The sequence below is a fragment of the Anolis carolinensis genome, chromosome 1, assembly GCF_035594765.1.
Source record: "Anolis carolinensis isolate JA03-04 chromosome 1, rAnoCar3.1.pri, whole genome shotgun sequence".
NCBI classification, from domain to species: Eukaryota; Metazoa; Chordata; class Lepidosauria; order Squamata; family Dactyloidae; genus Anolis; species Anolis carolinensis.
The window spans coordinates 229,342,134-229,357,416 of NC_085841.1; the positions used below are offsets into that span (position 1 = coordinate 229,342,134).

General features: G+C 37.0%; 1 protein-coding gene and 1 long non-coding RNA gene across 4 annotated transcripts in view; one reads left to right on the forward strand and one right to left on the reverse strand.

Moving 5' to 3' along the window:
• Positions 1 to 15,283, reverse strand: part of arhgap15 (Rho GTPase activating protein 15) — a 505,752-nt gene that overhangs the window by 479,617 nt on the left and 10,852 nt on the right. For all 3 annotated transcript variants that reach the window (XM_008112886.3, XM_008112893.3, XM_008112901.2), the window contains exon 2: positions 12,369 to 12,548. In XM_008112886.3, coding sequence (XP_008111093.2) covers positions 12,369 to 12,533 — 165 coding nt within the window. In that variant the 5' untranslated portion in view covers positions 12,534 to 12,548. The remainder of the gene's footprint in view (positions 1 to 12,368; positions 12,549 to 15,283) is intronic.
• The window catches only part of LOC134294895 (uncharacterized), a 123,367-nt gene that overhangs the window by 11,794 nt on the left and 96,290 nt on the right, over positions 1 to 15,283 (forward strand). The gene's annotated exons all lie outside the window — the stretch shown is intronic.

A 15,283-nucleotide genomic window follows, 5' to 3' on the forward strand; every position in this document is an offset into this window, starting at 1 on the left:
CCCCTCTCTTGCTCTCGCTCTGAACACACACACATATACACATACAAAGCCACTGTCACTTCTCACTGTTCTGGCAAGTTCAAGGTCAGTGCCTAGCTATTTTCAGCTCATCTCTTCTTGATCCATTCAGAGAGATGACAAGGTAACGTGATTCGGGGTCAGCTGTATTACAGGAACCGTTACATAAAGGGAGAAAGTAGAAATCAATCCTAGCTGACAGTGTCTTCAGGATAATCAGCGCTCACTCCATGCCGCTGTCAGCTCCCCTGCATCAAACACCATGTTACTTCTGTCAGATCTTTTTAACAGAACCATATTCTCACTTTTGGCAAAGTAAATAAATATTTCACTTGCGCTTGCATGGAATTCATTGTTCGAGAACTTTACCACCTTGCCCTTTTTCAATCAATTCCTTTCTATATTTGGAGGGTTAAAAATGTAAGTAAGGGATGATATCAGGGAAGAATAATGCCATGTTTTAGTTAGCAGCGTTCTTTTATACTTCCTCTTTACAACCCTCGTTTCCCCTCAACTACATCTGTTTCCGTAAAGAACATTTGCCTAAATTATGCTCATCATTGTACTGATTCTGTTAACGCTTTGCGGTAATGTTTTAAGACACCTTTCTCAATTTGTTTGATTACGATCCTTCTCTCTGAATGGCTTCCTCCTGCAACTAGACATATTCTTCTGTGCAGAATTATGAACATATCATTTCACAAGATGGGCTGCAGTTTAGCAGCGTTTCGGCGACAGCACATGGTATGTCAGTTTAGGGGAAAGAGCCGCTATTCTATCCCACCCACCTTGTGCTTTCATGAAACTGCCAAAGCCTGCAGTACTTCTCGAAAGAGCAATTTGCCATAATATTAGTTGTCAGTAAATTCAAAGACAGAACTCCTAAAGCTATAAAATGGATTAGAAGCCATTTTTTAAAAAAGAATTAACAAACTAGAGTAAGAGTATACTGTCAACAAACAAATGCTTCATCATAGCACTGTAATTTGGAATTTTAATTACCCCTCTGCTTCTGTAACAAAACAATGTCTGAACTGGCAGCCATTTGAATCTCTCACAGGTCATTGAGCATTCTAGTTAATTACTCTATGAATAGCCTGTTTTTCTCCCCTCTGGAAACACGTTTCTAATGGCAGTCAAGGTCTGACAAATGTGTCATCTGCATAATTAGCTAGGAAGCAACACAAAACATTAAACATGCTTTGTGCCGACAACTATCAAAACATTTCATTTGTTGTCAATTATTCATTACTTTGTAGGTTCTGAAGGGGTTGTTATTATGGAAATAAGTCCAGATGCTAACAAGGTTAGAGCTTTTGATTCAAATTAGTAATCAGAGGACTAACTTTACAAAAAAAAAAAAAAACCACAATAATATGTATCCTTCTATGCATTTGTGGAAGCATTCAATGAGGTATAAACGAATGTTGCTAACTTCAAGTTTAAAATAGCAGTTGCAATGGTATGCCTGCTAATTTATAAGGTTGCATCTGTCTTTGATGTGCAAGGATCTAAGCAGAAGTAAACTTTTAGAACCTTTGGCAAGACTCATTTGTTCTTGGTAAATAGAGTAAAAGATTTTCACAGCATGTGGTTTCATGACACTGGGGAGAGAGGAAAAACCAGAATTTTTCAAAACCTTCATGTGTTGGTATTGGCTAGAAGCAAATAATAATGGAACTTGGTAGAAAATCAGCTTCATCATCGCAATCATCATCGTTGTCATCAGGGTGGCAGCCGCAGTTCATACCATATTTTGTGTTGGTTTAATAAGAAAGCCACACTGCTTCCACCTTTCATCAAGGCATGTAAAGTTAATTATATTTATATTTTCAATATTAGATCTATTTGCTATGGAATGTAACAATGGAGTTTTCCAAAAATTAAGACAGAAGAAAAATACAGAGAGGAAAACAGCCATATGATGCTGATCAAAACTTTTATCCTTTAAATCCAGAGACCTGAATAGGCGTCGGTTTACCTAACTCTTGCAGAAATCTTGCAAAAATTAATATCATTTAGAGCATATTAAGACAATACAGAATCTCACAATTTTAAGGCTTTCATCCTTTTAATATCTATAACAATATACTAAGGGGCTAGTTAACATTTTTAACAGAACTGTGTACACCGAATCACTCTGTATGTATGTGAAAGATGGATGAAAAAGGAAGCTGATGGAAAGAAAATCAATTCATTTTAGATGTGGTACTGGAGCAGAAGGAGCCTCCGGTGGCTCAGTGTGTTAAAGCGCTGAGCTGCTGAACTTGCTGACTGAAAGGTCCCAGATTCAAATCCAGGGAGCAGAGTGAGCGCCCACTGTTAGCTCCAGCTTCTGCCAACCTAGCAGTTCGAAAACATGAAAATGTGAGTAGATCAATAGGTATCACTCTGGCGGGAAGGTAACGGCGCTCCATGCAGTCATGCTGGCCACATGACCTTGGAGGTGTCTATGGACAATGGCGGCTCTTCGGCTTAGAAATGGAGATGAGCACCAACCCCCAGAGTCAAACACGATTGGACTTAACGTCAGGGGAAACCTTTACCTTTACCTACTGGAGCAGAGTTCTGCAGGTATGACAGATTCCTAAAAAGACAGATGAATGGGGCCTAGAACAAATCAACCATGATATCTCCCTAGAAGCCTAAATGACTAAACTGAGTCTGTCATACTTTGGTGACACCGTGAGATGTCATGACTTGCTATAAAAGATAATAATGCTTAGAAAGGTTCAAAGTACTGTAATAGTAAAGGAGGAAAACTCTACTTGAAATAAGCCACATCCTTGAGTCTGCACACCTGAGTGATACTGTTGAGTATATGTAGGGTTGCCATGGGTTCAGATCAATGTGAAGGAAGCTAACAAGTCATGATCACATGTGACATAAGAATTATTTATTTTGGCATGAATATATTTATTTTGGCATGAACACAAGCAATGAAAACTTTCTAACATTTTCTCTCAAGGTTATTTGAAATGTGGTACTGGAGAAGATTTTGAGTATGGGCTACTAAAGAAACAAACAAATGAATAGGTCTTAAAGCAATTCCGGCCTGAATTCTCACTAGAAATGAAAATGACCAAATTGAGGTTGTCTTACTTTGAACACATTTTACTTTTGACACATTATGAGACAATATGATTTTTTTTAAAAATGAAAGGTTATGGGAAAAGAGGAAGAGTTCACTACTGGTGGCTTGAGTCAATGAATGAAAGCAAAGCCCTCCATTTGCAATCGCTGGCTAAGGCAGTTACTATATGAAGCTCTTGGAAGTCTCTTATTCATAGGGTCATCATAACTCATTAAGTCAGCCTAATGGCAAACATCAATAACAGGCATTATTTGAACAGAAATGTAAAATTCCAATGTGTGAATTCTTTGTAAAATTCTGCAGGGAAAAAAAAGCTTTGTCCAATCAAAGCCTTACTTGGAAGCATCAAATAGGGCTGTGTCTACACCACATGAAATACTTCTGCTTTGGAGTTGCCTGGATACACCACAGGATCACCACAAAGCTGTGGCCACAGGATCACCCTCGATTCAGCTATCCACATGTCAAATACACCAGAGGTCACTGGAAATTCCAGAGTGACCCCCAGTTCTTCTTGTGCTCAATTAATGTCTGGAAGGAGTGCTTCTGTTTAGGACCCAGCCATACATCATGTGGACTGCTCACAGAGGTTTCAAGGCAAATGCATTTTATGTGGCCCTCGTAGACATGGGGCAAGTTTTCAACACATGAAAATTTGCATTGTTGTGGAAGAAGGTAATGCTTTCCTTGAAAGCCCCATTTGGTTGTTTTGTTGTTGATACTATCCAGAACAAGAGAAGATTTGGTTGACTACTTCATCTATCTTGGTATGATATATTGATTTTTTGTTACATAGGAGTAAAGTATGATTTAGGAGAGAGATAAGAAAAGAAATGCAGTATTGAGTTAAACTTCTGAACAGGAGCTGCTGTGTTATTGTATACAGCAAATACCATTTTATGGACACTGTAGGGCCCATTCATACTTGTTAGTGTCCTTCACACAGATGTGTCTGGAGTGACAGTCACAAAAACAACCATTAATTCTCCCTCATGTGACCAATATTATAATAGTCGTAGTAATCAGTACATGATCACTTTAAGCTTTAAAAAAAAAAACAAGTGAGGAGGATTGTTTAAAATGATACCCATCCCATATGGTGTGCATATGCCCACTTGGTAATAGGATGGACAAATCTGTCAGTTGCGCTTTTTCCTGCATTCAGATTTCGCAAATGTTGATAAATAATGAAGCAAAATGAACTGAAATAAAGTTCTCACCCCTCCCTACTTGGTAAGATGTTTTTTTTTGTAGCAACCTGCCAAGTGGCTAAGTGAATGCTATACATGTTCCATTCCTGGATTTTTGATCAGTTGCTAATGTATGGTAAAATTCACCTTACCCCTAGCACAATATTCAGTCTGATTGATTTGCAGTGCTTATACAGAAACCCCAATAATCTGATATCTGGTCCACATGGGACTTTTGATTCAACTAGTGTTCTAATCCACCATGAATGCTAATTTAATGGGAATAAGTACTGGCACAGTAAATGGATAACCTTCTTTTCAAGGCAAACAACAAACAGTATTGATTGTGAAGTTGTGACCTTACTGTGTTTTACTTTAACTATATGGAAGTCTCAGCAGCTTGAACCACAATATGATAATGTGTAGAACCAGAAAGGACACACAATTCCATCCTTTGATTCAATCTGCCATGTATAAATTAGCTACTCACATGCTGAGAGAACTTACTGCAGCAGTCACTAGAACTAACAGCTACAATAGTCCTGCAGTTTGTGTGACCTGTTAAGCAAATGAAGAGGTGCCATTCTCCTGCAGATGCCTATCAATTCTAACAGCTGTTGCTCCTGCGAGCCTCTGAATAAATGCAGAATAAACTGATTTCTTCTTTTCAAGGTAAATTGATCATTTCAGCACTTCTAGACTTTTTTTTTAAACAAATAGTTGAATTCTATACTGAATTGGACAGTCACATTTCCCCTTGCCCTTTGGATATTGCCATTTTGTCTAATGACAAATTATGAAAAGGTCAAGATGGTGACACAGCAAGGCAAAGCGTATGTGATGTGCTATATCCATGGGCACAAAATAAGAAAACTAGCTCTAATTCAAAGAATAAAAGCAACAAGGTGGAAAGTGGCAGGTGATGGACCAATACCAAGATTTATAATGTATAATGTTTCATGTTCTGAAGTAGAAAGTTGTATGACAACAGATTCTTATAGGAATGTGCTCTACTTTGCTTGAGAAAGTGTTTTTGTCAGTGTCTATATTTTTCTCCCAGGAAAAAAGAAGAGAGCAAAAACAATCATTCCCCCAGAACACCCATCCCTTTAAAATATATTCTTTTAAAAATATGTTTGGACTATATTTCCAAAATGGAAATAATCCATTTTCAACTAAAATTACCTGCAGCTATAAGTATTCGGGGAGAGGGGGGAGAATGATGGAACTGGCAACACATTTTGAAAGAACTGTGGACTCATTTAATTAACATGAAAAAGATCACATATTTATACGGAAGTCATAATATTTTGGAAGCTGATAATCCTGTAAGCCTTAATGCAGTATAAAAACGGGAAATAAACGCAAAGTGTTACTGTTACCATGCCTGCCTGATCAATGGTGTTCACATATTGATCTATAAATGGAGTTGACAGTCTGTGTTGGCTGCACATTTTCCAAGCAGCTCTATTTTTGTACAAAAACCAATATGGGCAATTACCTTTCTTTGAGATGCCAACTCTTATCAGTTCAATGTGATTTAATGTCATTTTAATTAAATATCAGAATCTACTTCAGGACAGTCTCCACAAACAAAGCCTCAAACTTGACTATAAGCTTGATGTGAAGTAAACACGAACAGCAACCTTGCCTCTCCTGACGTGGCTCACAAAGCTACACTCAACTGAAGAGGCAGTAATTTTAACAATTTTACTTATCTCTTTAGCTGCTCATAAGTTTTACAAGTAACTGAAGTGGGAAAGGGGGAGGCGAGAAACAAAAGGGGAATTTTCTCCTGTTCCTTTGATAGTGCATTAGAGAGATAAATAAGACAACCAAGCCTATTTCATCTCATCACAAAGAACGCTAATCCATTAACATTTTGGAATGACTAAACAGACTCTAATTCTTAATCTATGCACCAATGAAAGAAGACGTTTCATGCTTTGAATTTGCATCGAATGAGACCAAATTCACCTCTTTGAGGTTTAAAAGAAAATAGTAAATATTCATGGACACTGAGGGATCACATATTAACAGGAAAACCAAGAAAGGCTATGCTTAATAGAACCAATGGCCAATCTTAGGACGACCTATTAATATCCTTTTCTATCACAGAATAGCCTTAGTAGCATGGCATCTTCAGTTAGGAAAACTATTCATTGTTCTGTGGTCCCAACTGGAACCACACTTTCTATTCAGATCAAACCTCAGATGTTTCATAACAAACACTATATATGTAACTTCCACCTTTCTTCTCATACATAGGGATGGAAACAGGTTGACCACAAGAGCCTAGGCATGCTTCATCTGAGTAGAGCCCTAAATGCCAGAAAATATAACCCTATACACAAATAATGTTCTGCTATTTCAAATTGACCTGGTTTGTTGTACCTACTTATATATGCATCTTATTTTTTTAAGATTAATTAATTTATTGATCTATTTATTTTGGTATTGTTAGAAACAGCTTCCAAAGTGTCTACTGATATAGAAAAGATTTTGCCCGGAGTGAAAAGTTCACAATATAGTAACAGATGTAAACATGCCATCCAATTATTTCTTGAATTTTCTTTTGATTGTTGAATCTTTATTGATTGATTAATCAATTAAATCTGCATACATTTTGATAAGAGTAACTATTTTTTTTTGGTTCTGTTAAAAGCGGGTTAAATCCAATTGTTAGCTACATCTACAATATATGCACTGAATCAATGCAATTTACATAAGCGCTGAGGTAATAAATTTGTATTGATTCAGTAGTTTACCCTAGCTGAAAAATAACTACATTTAACCCATAATGTAAGTTTTGCAATGGTTCACTTATATATAATGGAGGGCAGAAGCACTATTCTTTTCCAAGGTGGGTTAAAGGGCAATTCTTTTGTCTAAGATGACCACTACTTGTGCCATAAATTTATTTATCACCTAAAATTAATTAGGAATTTGTTAATTGATCAGATGACAAACATATATAAAACCAATGTATGGTTAGAATACTGCAGCCTTTAAAATACACGATCATAGTGCATTTCCAATGAACCAGAGTGAACAGAGTATTGAATTTTGGAGTGAGTGATTTAAATTATGGATTAACTTTGGATTTAGAAAAGGCCTTTGTCAAGTCTATTAAGGTTCTTCCTATGGTCTAATAAACATGGAATATATTTTAAAATATATTTTCTGTAATAGTGATGTGGCTTACACTAAATTTTGTGAAACAAGTGTGCACATAGATAGAGGTCCCATTCTAAAATGCACATAAGTATGTGAAGTGGAAATTGCAGAATTGTCACGAATTAAACTATGCAAAAGTGCTGTGTGTCTTGTCATGAAACTAATTATAGAAAAATCTAGCTTCTTTTGCTTTGCTTCCTGTTATACAGTTGCATTTTGCTCTGGCTATTTATCTATGTTTTCCGTGTCTTGCCCAATGTAAAGAGCAACAGGGTTTCTCAAAAGCCACAAATTGTAATACAATGTGTGCTAACTTAGAAAATAAAAAGATTGCCATTTATTATTTCAAATACACAGGACAGAGAAACAGGAAAAAGTCTTTCATAAAAACTATTATGAATCACACTTCCCTACCTCTGGTATGTTGACATTCATATAATATCAATTAATGTATATATTTTTAGTTTCTGGAGATACATTTTGAAATGTCTGGATTTTTGTTTAAGTCTTTGGCCTTTTCCGAGTGCCTTTCGCCAGGCATTTAAGAGGCTTGTTCAAGCAAATATGCCAAAATACTTTTTGTTCTGTCAATATCTAATGAGAAAATTCTGCCTTGGTAAAGGAGAGAGAAATGAAAATACTAGAAAGAGCGTGGAAATTAGGAGCATGGCAAGCTTTCAATCTATTATATCAGAGCCAAGTTTGCATGGTGAAATGACATACCCTGCCTCTCTATAATTAGCTGCTAAGAAAACACAACTTTTTCGGCTCTGTACAAAAGAACATAAATTGCAACTGTTATGCTTATGGAAAAGCCAGCAGCAAATGTTTGTGCCTGGCGCAACTTTTTATAATCCTTTTTCTTTTTATCATCCCCACATATTCTCTCCCCCCGCCCCCCAAAAAACCCTGAAAGTTATGTAACAAGGTAATACCAACAATGAGAAACTGCATGATAAAATCCTGCCCAAAAGTGAAAAATGCTAATTTTGTCTCATTTAGCAGCTGGATACAGAAATGCTCATTAGTTTTAAGAGGGTTAATCCTTTTAACTTTTGCATATTGATATGCCAATTATGCCTAATTGTACAAGAGGCATCAGTCAAGGTAATAGTGCATAAACACATGAAAGTTATTAAGTACATCCCAACATGTAATAAAGTAGGTGTTAATTGGTAGCTGAGTTCTGCAGGCTATTGAGGTGGATAATTCATTGAGAGATGGATCACTTGTAATTTCTCTACATAATTCCTTTTGCAGTCTCATGCTGTGATGTTTTCATGCTTGTCAAAAACAACTGCAGCCTAGTGCCTTTTGTTAAACACAGCCAATAAAATATGTTAGGCATCATTAAATATACTTAACTTTTAAACTTTTTCAAAGGTACAGTTCTTACTGACAATACATTATACTATTTCCAAATAAATTACTGTAAACACTCCTTTAGCTTCCTAGCCAAAGAACATATCACTTAGGGGGCTTTTGGGGAAGGGGTTTCCAGAGTACTCTGCGCAAATGGCAAGTGATAATTTTAAATTGGAAAGTAAACACAATCAAACAAATGTTCCAATAGTTACTCGGTCAACATCTGAGGACAGACTTTTTTTCCAATCTCAAAAATGGCACACAGTTTCTGTATAATCAGCAGAGAGAAGAACAAGAATCACCTATTTGCTGAGTCCTGATAAGGAAATTTCTGTGTGTTAATTTTGCATTTGAAAATAGGGGTAAATGGCAAGACAAAACCAAAGAATGGTGACAGAACCAATGACACACCAATAACAACCCAGTTCACAAGAACTATGGCAAGCTTACTCCATCGACTATTCTCTACTAGAGACAAAGGTTTAAAATTGGTCGATAGTTTACTTAGAAAGGCAAATTAATAGTTCTCATGATTCTGGAGAGAGAAACAGGAAATGCGTGAGAGGTGGGTACTATAGTATAGAATATTACAGTATATGTTGGGGAGGGTCTGACATCACTCAGAAAGCAGAGCAGGCATCCTAAGCAAGTGTTACCTTGCATAAATGATTTTGCAACATCATATGGGCTCAGCTGCAAGTTGCAGCCATTACGGAGGAAAATTAACCATGGGAGGCTCATACCAATCAGTTTGCTTAATAGCAAGGATGGGCAAAGGGGAAGGGGAATTACTGTTAACAGAGTTCACCCCTAATGTATTAGTGGTTAAATCTTTTCAGAAGAGACCCAAAATAAATAAAGCTACAACCTTTTGGCTTTTGTTGCTGCTTAGAATTACAGCTATTTTGGACCCCAGTTTTTAAACATTTCCTGTTCCTTCTATAGGAAATTCTACAAAGATTACTCACAAGTTTAATACACTTAAAAAGGTCTTTATGGTTTGTTGCTGTTGTTATGGTATAATTTGAGACTGTATCTTTCAGAAGAAACAACTTGTATCTGTAACGCAGGAAATATAAATCTCAGTACTAGAGTTGCTTGTAGTTTCAAACCTCACACTGTACTGGTTTCCCTTTGAACTGAACAACAACAAATTGTGTGATGAATCGAGGGCTTTCATTTTCTAGTTACAGTAGCGGCTCACTTATCCAACATTTGCTTATCCAACATTCTGGATTATCCAACACAGTCTGCCTCCCACCTGGACCCAAAGCTGTTTCTCTAGGCTGCAAGGACTGAATGTTTTACGCATCTAATTTCTGACAATGTTGTTACTGTAAGTTTATTTTATGCAATTATATCTTTATTTGTAGTCAATTTGTTAGTAGCCAATGTTTTTGTAGTCAATGTTTTCAATACATTGTGATGCTTTGGTGCTAAATTCATAAATACAGTAATTACTACCATAACATTACCATGTATTGAACTGCTTTTTCTGTAGATTTGTTGTGAAATATTATATTTTGGTGCTTAATTGGTAAAATCATAATGTATTTTGACATTTAATAGGCTTTTCCTTAACCCCTCCTTATTATCCAACATTTTCACTTAGCCAACGTTCTGCCGGCCCGTTTATGTTGAATAAACTACAACTGTACTACAAGACAAAGACACACTGAATGAAAGAATTCCATAAGTACTGAGACAATAATGACATTTCTAAAGTGTATTCCTTAGTATTTTGGTTCACCATTATATATTCATATCTACTATTTTCAAAAATGTTCACTTTCAAGTCCATTCAAAAATAATTAGGAGTAAACTACTTCCTTAATGTGAAATGCATATGACTGGTAGTCATGCATAAATGTGTGAGATGGATCCATATAAAAGCTGTTATTATCACACAGGGCACATCTACAAGAGCCAAATGAGTTGGTTCAGTGGGTGAATAACCTCCATAGCAGCTACACAACATACATTCACTGTAATGTGGGAGGCCACAATGTGGTGTTTAAAAAGGTATGGGATACTTGTCCACCAGTGAAAACAGCTGGACTGCTTTTTATTCAAGAACCATTATACGGGGGACAGAGGATAGCACCTATTTTGCCCCATTGTTCTTCAGATGTTTGTGATTCCAACTCCCAGAAGCCCTACCCAGCTTGTCCAGTGTTCAGGAATTCTGGAAGCTGAAGTCAAAATACCTGGAGGGCCACGGATTGTATAGGCCTAGACCCTTGTCTAGACCCAGACCTGAGTGTGTTTGGATAGCAAAAGTTAGAGCATCTATTCCTGGAGATACGGCCATAGTAGCACATTACTATGGCACATGGGTCTGCCTTTGGAAAGTCTGGAAATTGCATCATGTTCAAAACGTTGCAGCCACACTGCTGGATGGGACTGGCCACAGAGAACATACAACTACTTGTGGCAACAGCTCCACTGTTGATGTTGATCTGTTTCGGACAAAATGTAAACTGCTAGTTATGACCTATAAAGCTCTATAAGACTTGGATCCAGACTATCTGAAAGACCATATGTCCCTGTATTATCCTATTCAAATTGTAAGATCTTTTAGGAGAAGGTTCATCACAGGCATGTTTGGTGGGGATACAGGGACAAGTCTTATTCTCTTTTGTTTAGTTAGGACTTTGCTCTTGTCTTAACCCATCTAGCAGAAAAGTAATTTAATGGAGAGTACAGTCCTTTGGTATTTTTGTACTATGTGTTACATGCATTTTAAAATTAATGTTTAAAGTGGATTGTAATCTTTTAATTTATGTTGTTTTAGTTGTGTTTTGTTTCAGCATATACAGTAATCCAGCTGAGATCATATATGAAGAAAAAATAGGATAGTAATGTATTTTCTGTAAAGATTGCATTTGAAGAGAGTTTGGAAAATTCCACTAGTATGTATACAGACATAAAGATGTTTAGTCGCATTTCACAATTTTATGTAGCTAAATTTTTTGGATGCTTCACTATATCTTCAAAATTGGTCTATCTCACTATGCTCAGAAAACCCCTTAATCCAAAGGTGCTGACCTGGAAAAGGAAATCTTAAAGGAGAGGATGCTGCACATACCCTTTACCACTGCTAATGTGATATTGTGGAAGCAGTAGGTGTAAGAAAATACATTTTAACCAGAATACAAGACACATGGATAATATGCACCTTGTAAAATTGTTCGCCTTTAGAATAAGGTGCATGTTATCATGTCTACCCTGTGGTAAACTATATATTTAAAACTGGCATATTTTAGAAAGTGTGGCTATGAGATTAAAGCTGTGATGGATTTCTGGAGAAGTGGGGATATTAAAACCTGGTCCCAATAAAATTGCCCTCAGAAGTATGCCTCACTCTTACTATGATGTAAGAGAATGCAAGTATTTAGTCCTCAAGGAGAGTCAGCAACTCTAACTTGGAATAGATAATCTAACCCATTTCAGAATCTTTTGAATACAGGATTAATGTAGACACAACTAAGGGAGAAATAAAATCCTTGTGACACACTACTTACAGGTTCAATGGCTTTCAGATTATCAGACAGTATCATCGATTTACTTTGGCTGTGTCTGTCATGGGGGCTGTTGGCAGTCTTTATCCTCATCGGAACAGCAGCTATGTTTTCATGGGAAGGATGCAGCTTTTCAGCACCAGAATCAGAAGATGCTAACGGCTGCATGATGAATATGTCAATCTGAAAAATACAATAGTTGGTAACACTATCAGGTATTATTCCCATTAAGTCAATAAGAAAAGAGTAGTCAAACCAACAGAGTGTCTTTAGATTTCAGAGTACCGTATCAGTAGAATCAATAATTCGGAGCACCTGATTACTCATTGGTTCATCCAAGCTGTCTTAGAAGAGTGCAGTTTACATAAAAGCTTATCCTTATCTCAAAAGCCATTCTTCTCTTGTCTAATCTTTCAGTAACCTTTCTAGTACAGCCAGCTGGCAGGCATTACAGTTTGTCTTTGGTCTTCCCATACTCATATGTGAGAGCGATATCTCAGGCTTGCTCATGTGCTAAATGTGGTTTGACTTCCACTGATTGTGTCAGAACGACCAGTGGTGGAAGGTATATGCCTATCTGTCTCAAACAGTTTCAACAATGTAGGTAGTTTGATAAATAGATAGATGGACAGACAGATAGAGGAAATATACTTTAGGTAAGGCATATATGTAAGAAATGAGAGGGGGTCTAATCGTCACATTGTCACTATCTTTCCTTCCTTCCTGTTGGCAGCTTCGGATACAATGATCATGGAAAATTTCATCAAATGTTGTAATTCCACAATTAAAAATATGAACCTTGGTATCATGTAATGCTACCTTTAAAATTAAGCTAGAATTCTTGAGAAATGCCCTCTCTGTGAATCTTCCTTCTAAAGACCTTTTTCATCCCATAGATTCCAAATCTGATCCAGAAACCTGGATCATTTTTGTAATTCCTGGCGCAGGGCAAGGGACAGACTCCCATTCTGCCTGCTACCATCTTCAAAACCCAAACTGCTTAACCACAGCGATTGGGATAGGAGGCTGCCCCACTTCCAGTGAAGTCACTGAGAAAAAATTGGATTTTCCAAATTACTTGAGTAATTTTGCTTAAAATCTGGATGATCTCCCCCAAACACCCCAAGATGGTTCGCCTATCACTGTTTTTTGATAGCAGATAATACCTTATTTCTCAGAACCGTTCAGACCATAAAATGATATTTGGTGTATTTTCCATTGATCTTTTTGAAGAAAAGACGAGATAACAAAGGTAATATATAATGGAATTCATGCATGGTTTCAATTACTCCAGACCTCAAGTAGGCTTAATTCAGTCCATCTGGCCTCCTGAAAGTCACAGTAATCCTTGCTTTCTTCTTAGCACAACAGTCCCTGGTGTAAGGAGATCTCTCTACATAAAGTGGTCTACCTATCATTTTTGGTCCCAAGGGCCATCCCATTCCCACACCTAAAGTACTTCATTTCCTAATGTATTTATGTAAATGCTGTATGCCATATATCTTATCACACACAAACTCAAGAAGTGTGATTCAAAGCAACTGGTGAGAATCTATGTACCTAAGGCAGAACCTCTGCTAAAGAGTACCCCAACTGAAGAACATTTTGAATTAAGAGCTATTGTTCAGGTCAGGTTTTGCTTTGACATAAGAGCAGTGTTTTGAGTTAACAGCTACTGCGAGAGTATAGCGCTTTAAAGAAGCAGCCTCTGTGCCCCTGTGCCGCATCCCTTGTGTTCTTGTTCACTTTAGGAGATTGCTGTCTGCCTTGCTCTTGTCCGCTTTGGGATATTGCCATCCGCTTTGCTCTTGGCCACTGTGAGGAACTTTGGGTTAGTTGTTTTTGCATGGTTTTTATTCCTGGTATATTTGGCTTCATGAAGAGAGAGAGGGGGAGAGAGCAAGAGAGGGAGGGAGCCTGGAATGAGTACAGTATGAAGAAATTAATATTTCTTCACTTTGTGCTTCCTTGCCACAATTTTGTGCTTCTTTCTTTCTTTATTGTTCTATGTGAATGTGCAGGTTTTGCCTTGCTGTTATACTGGCCAACAGACATTTTGTTGCCTCAAATGAGCTTCCTTGTCACAACTTTGTGCTTTCACCATTTTAAAGTTGATCTTTCTTTTTATTGTTCTATGTGAATTTCCATGTATACATTATTTGTTATTTATAAAGTACATTTTCTTATTTAAAAACCTGCAACAAAAAATGGGGGGAGGAGTTGGAACCAGGGCCGGTCCAACAATGAGGCAAATTAAGCGGTCGCTTCGGGCGCAAAACATATGGGGGCGCAGTCGAGACTGTTTTTTCTGTTGATTTCTTGTAAAACATGATGTTTTGGTGCTTAATTTGTAAAATCTTAATGTAATTTGATGTTTAATAGGCTTTTCCTTAATCCCTCCTTATTATCCAACATTTTCGCTTATCCAACGCTTTTATTTTTCAGTTATTGGTTTGGGGGGGGGGCGCCAAAATTCTGTTCGCCTACACTTGAAAAATACCTAGGGCCGGCTCTGGTTGGAACGGATCAGTAGCATTTCAGTGGGAAAACAGATTTGAAATAAGACTGTTTTGAGTTAAGAGCTCAGTCACAGAACTAATTAAACTCTTAAGTCCATGTATCACTGTATTTTGATCTCCCCATCACCTCAATTTAAAACAAGTTTAAATATTTATCTAGGAAGCGCTGAAGGCCATACACAGTGACTTTAGCAACTCAAGTTCATTATAGGCAAATATAAAAAATAGCTTACACATGAAAATGTCCAGAATTATCACATTAAAGAAAATACATGTTTCTAAAGTCTTTGATGTGCCAACCTTGAAGATTTAAATGTGGAGGTGGTTTCATACAAAGACATCTCTATTAGAAAATGAGATGACAAAGAATATGTATATCTAGACTTCTTCAAAAATAAG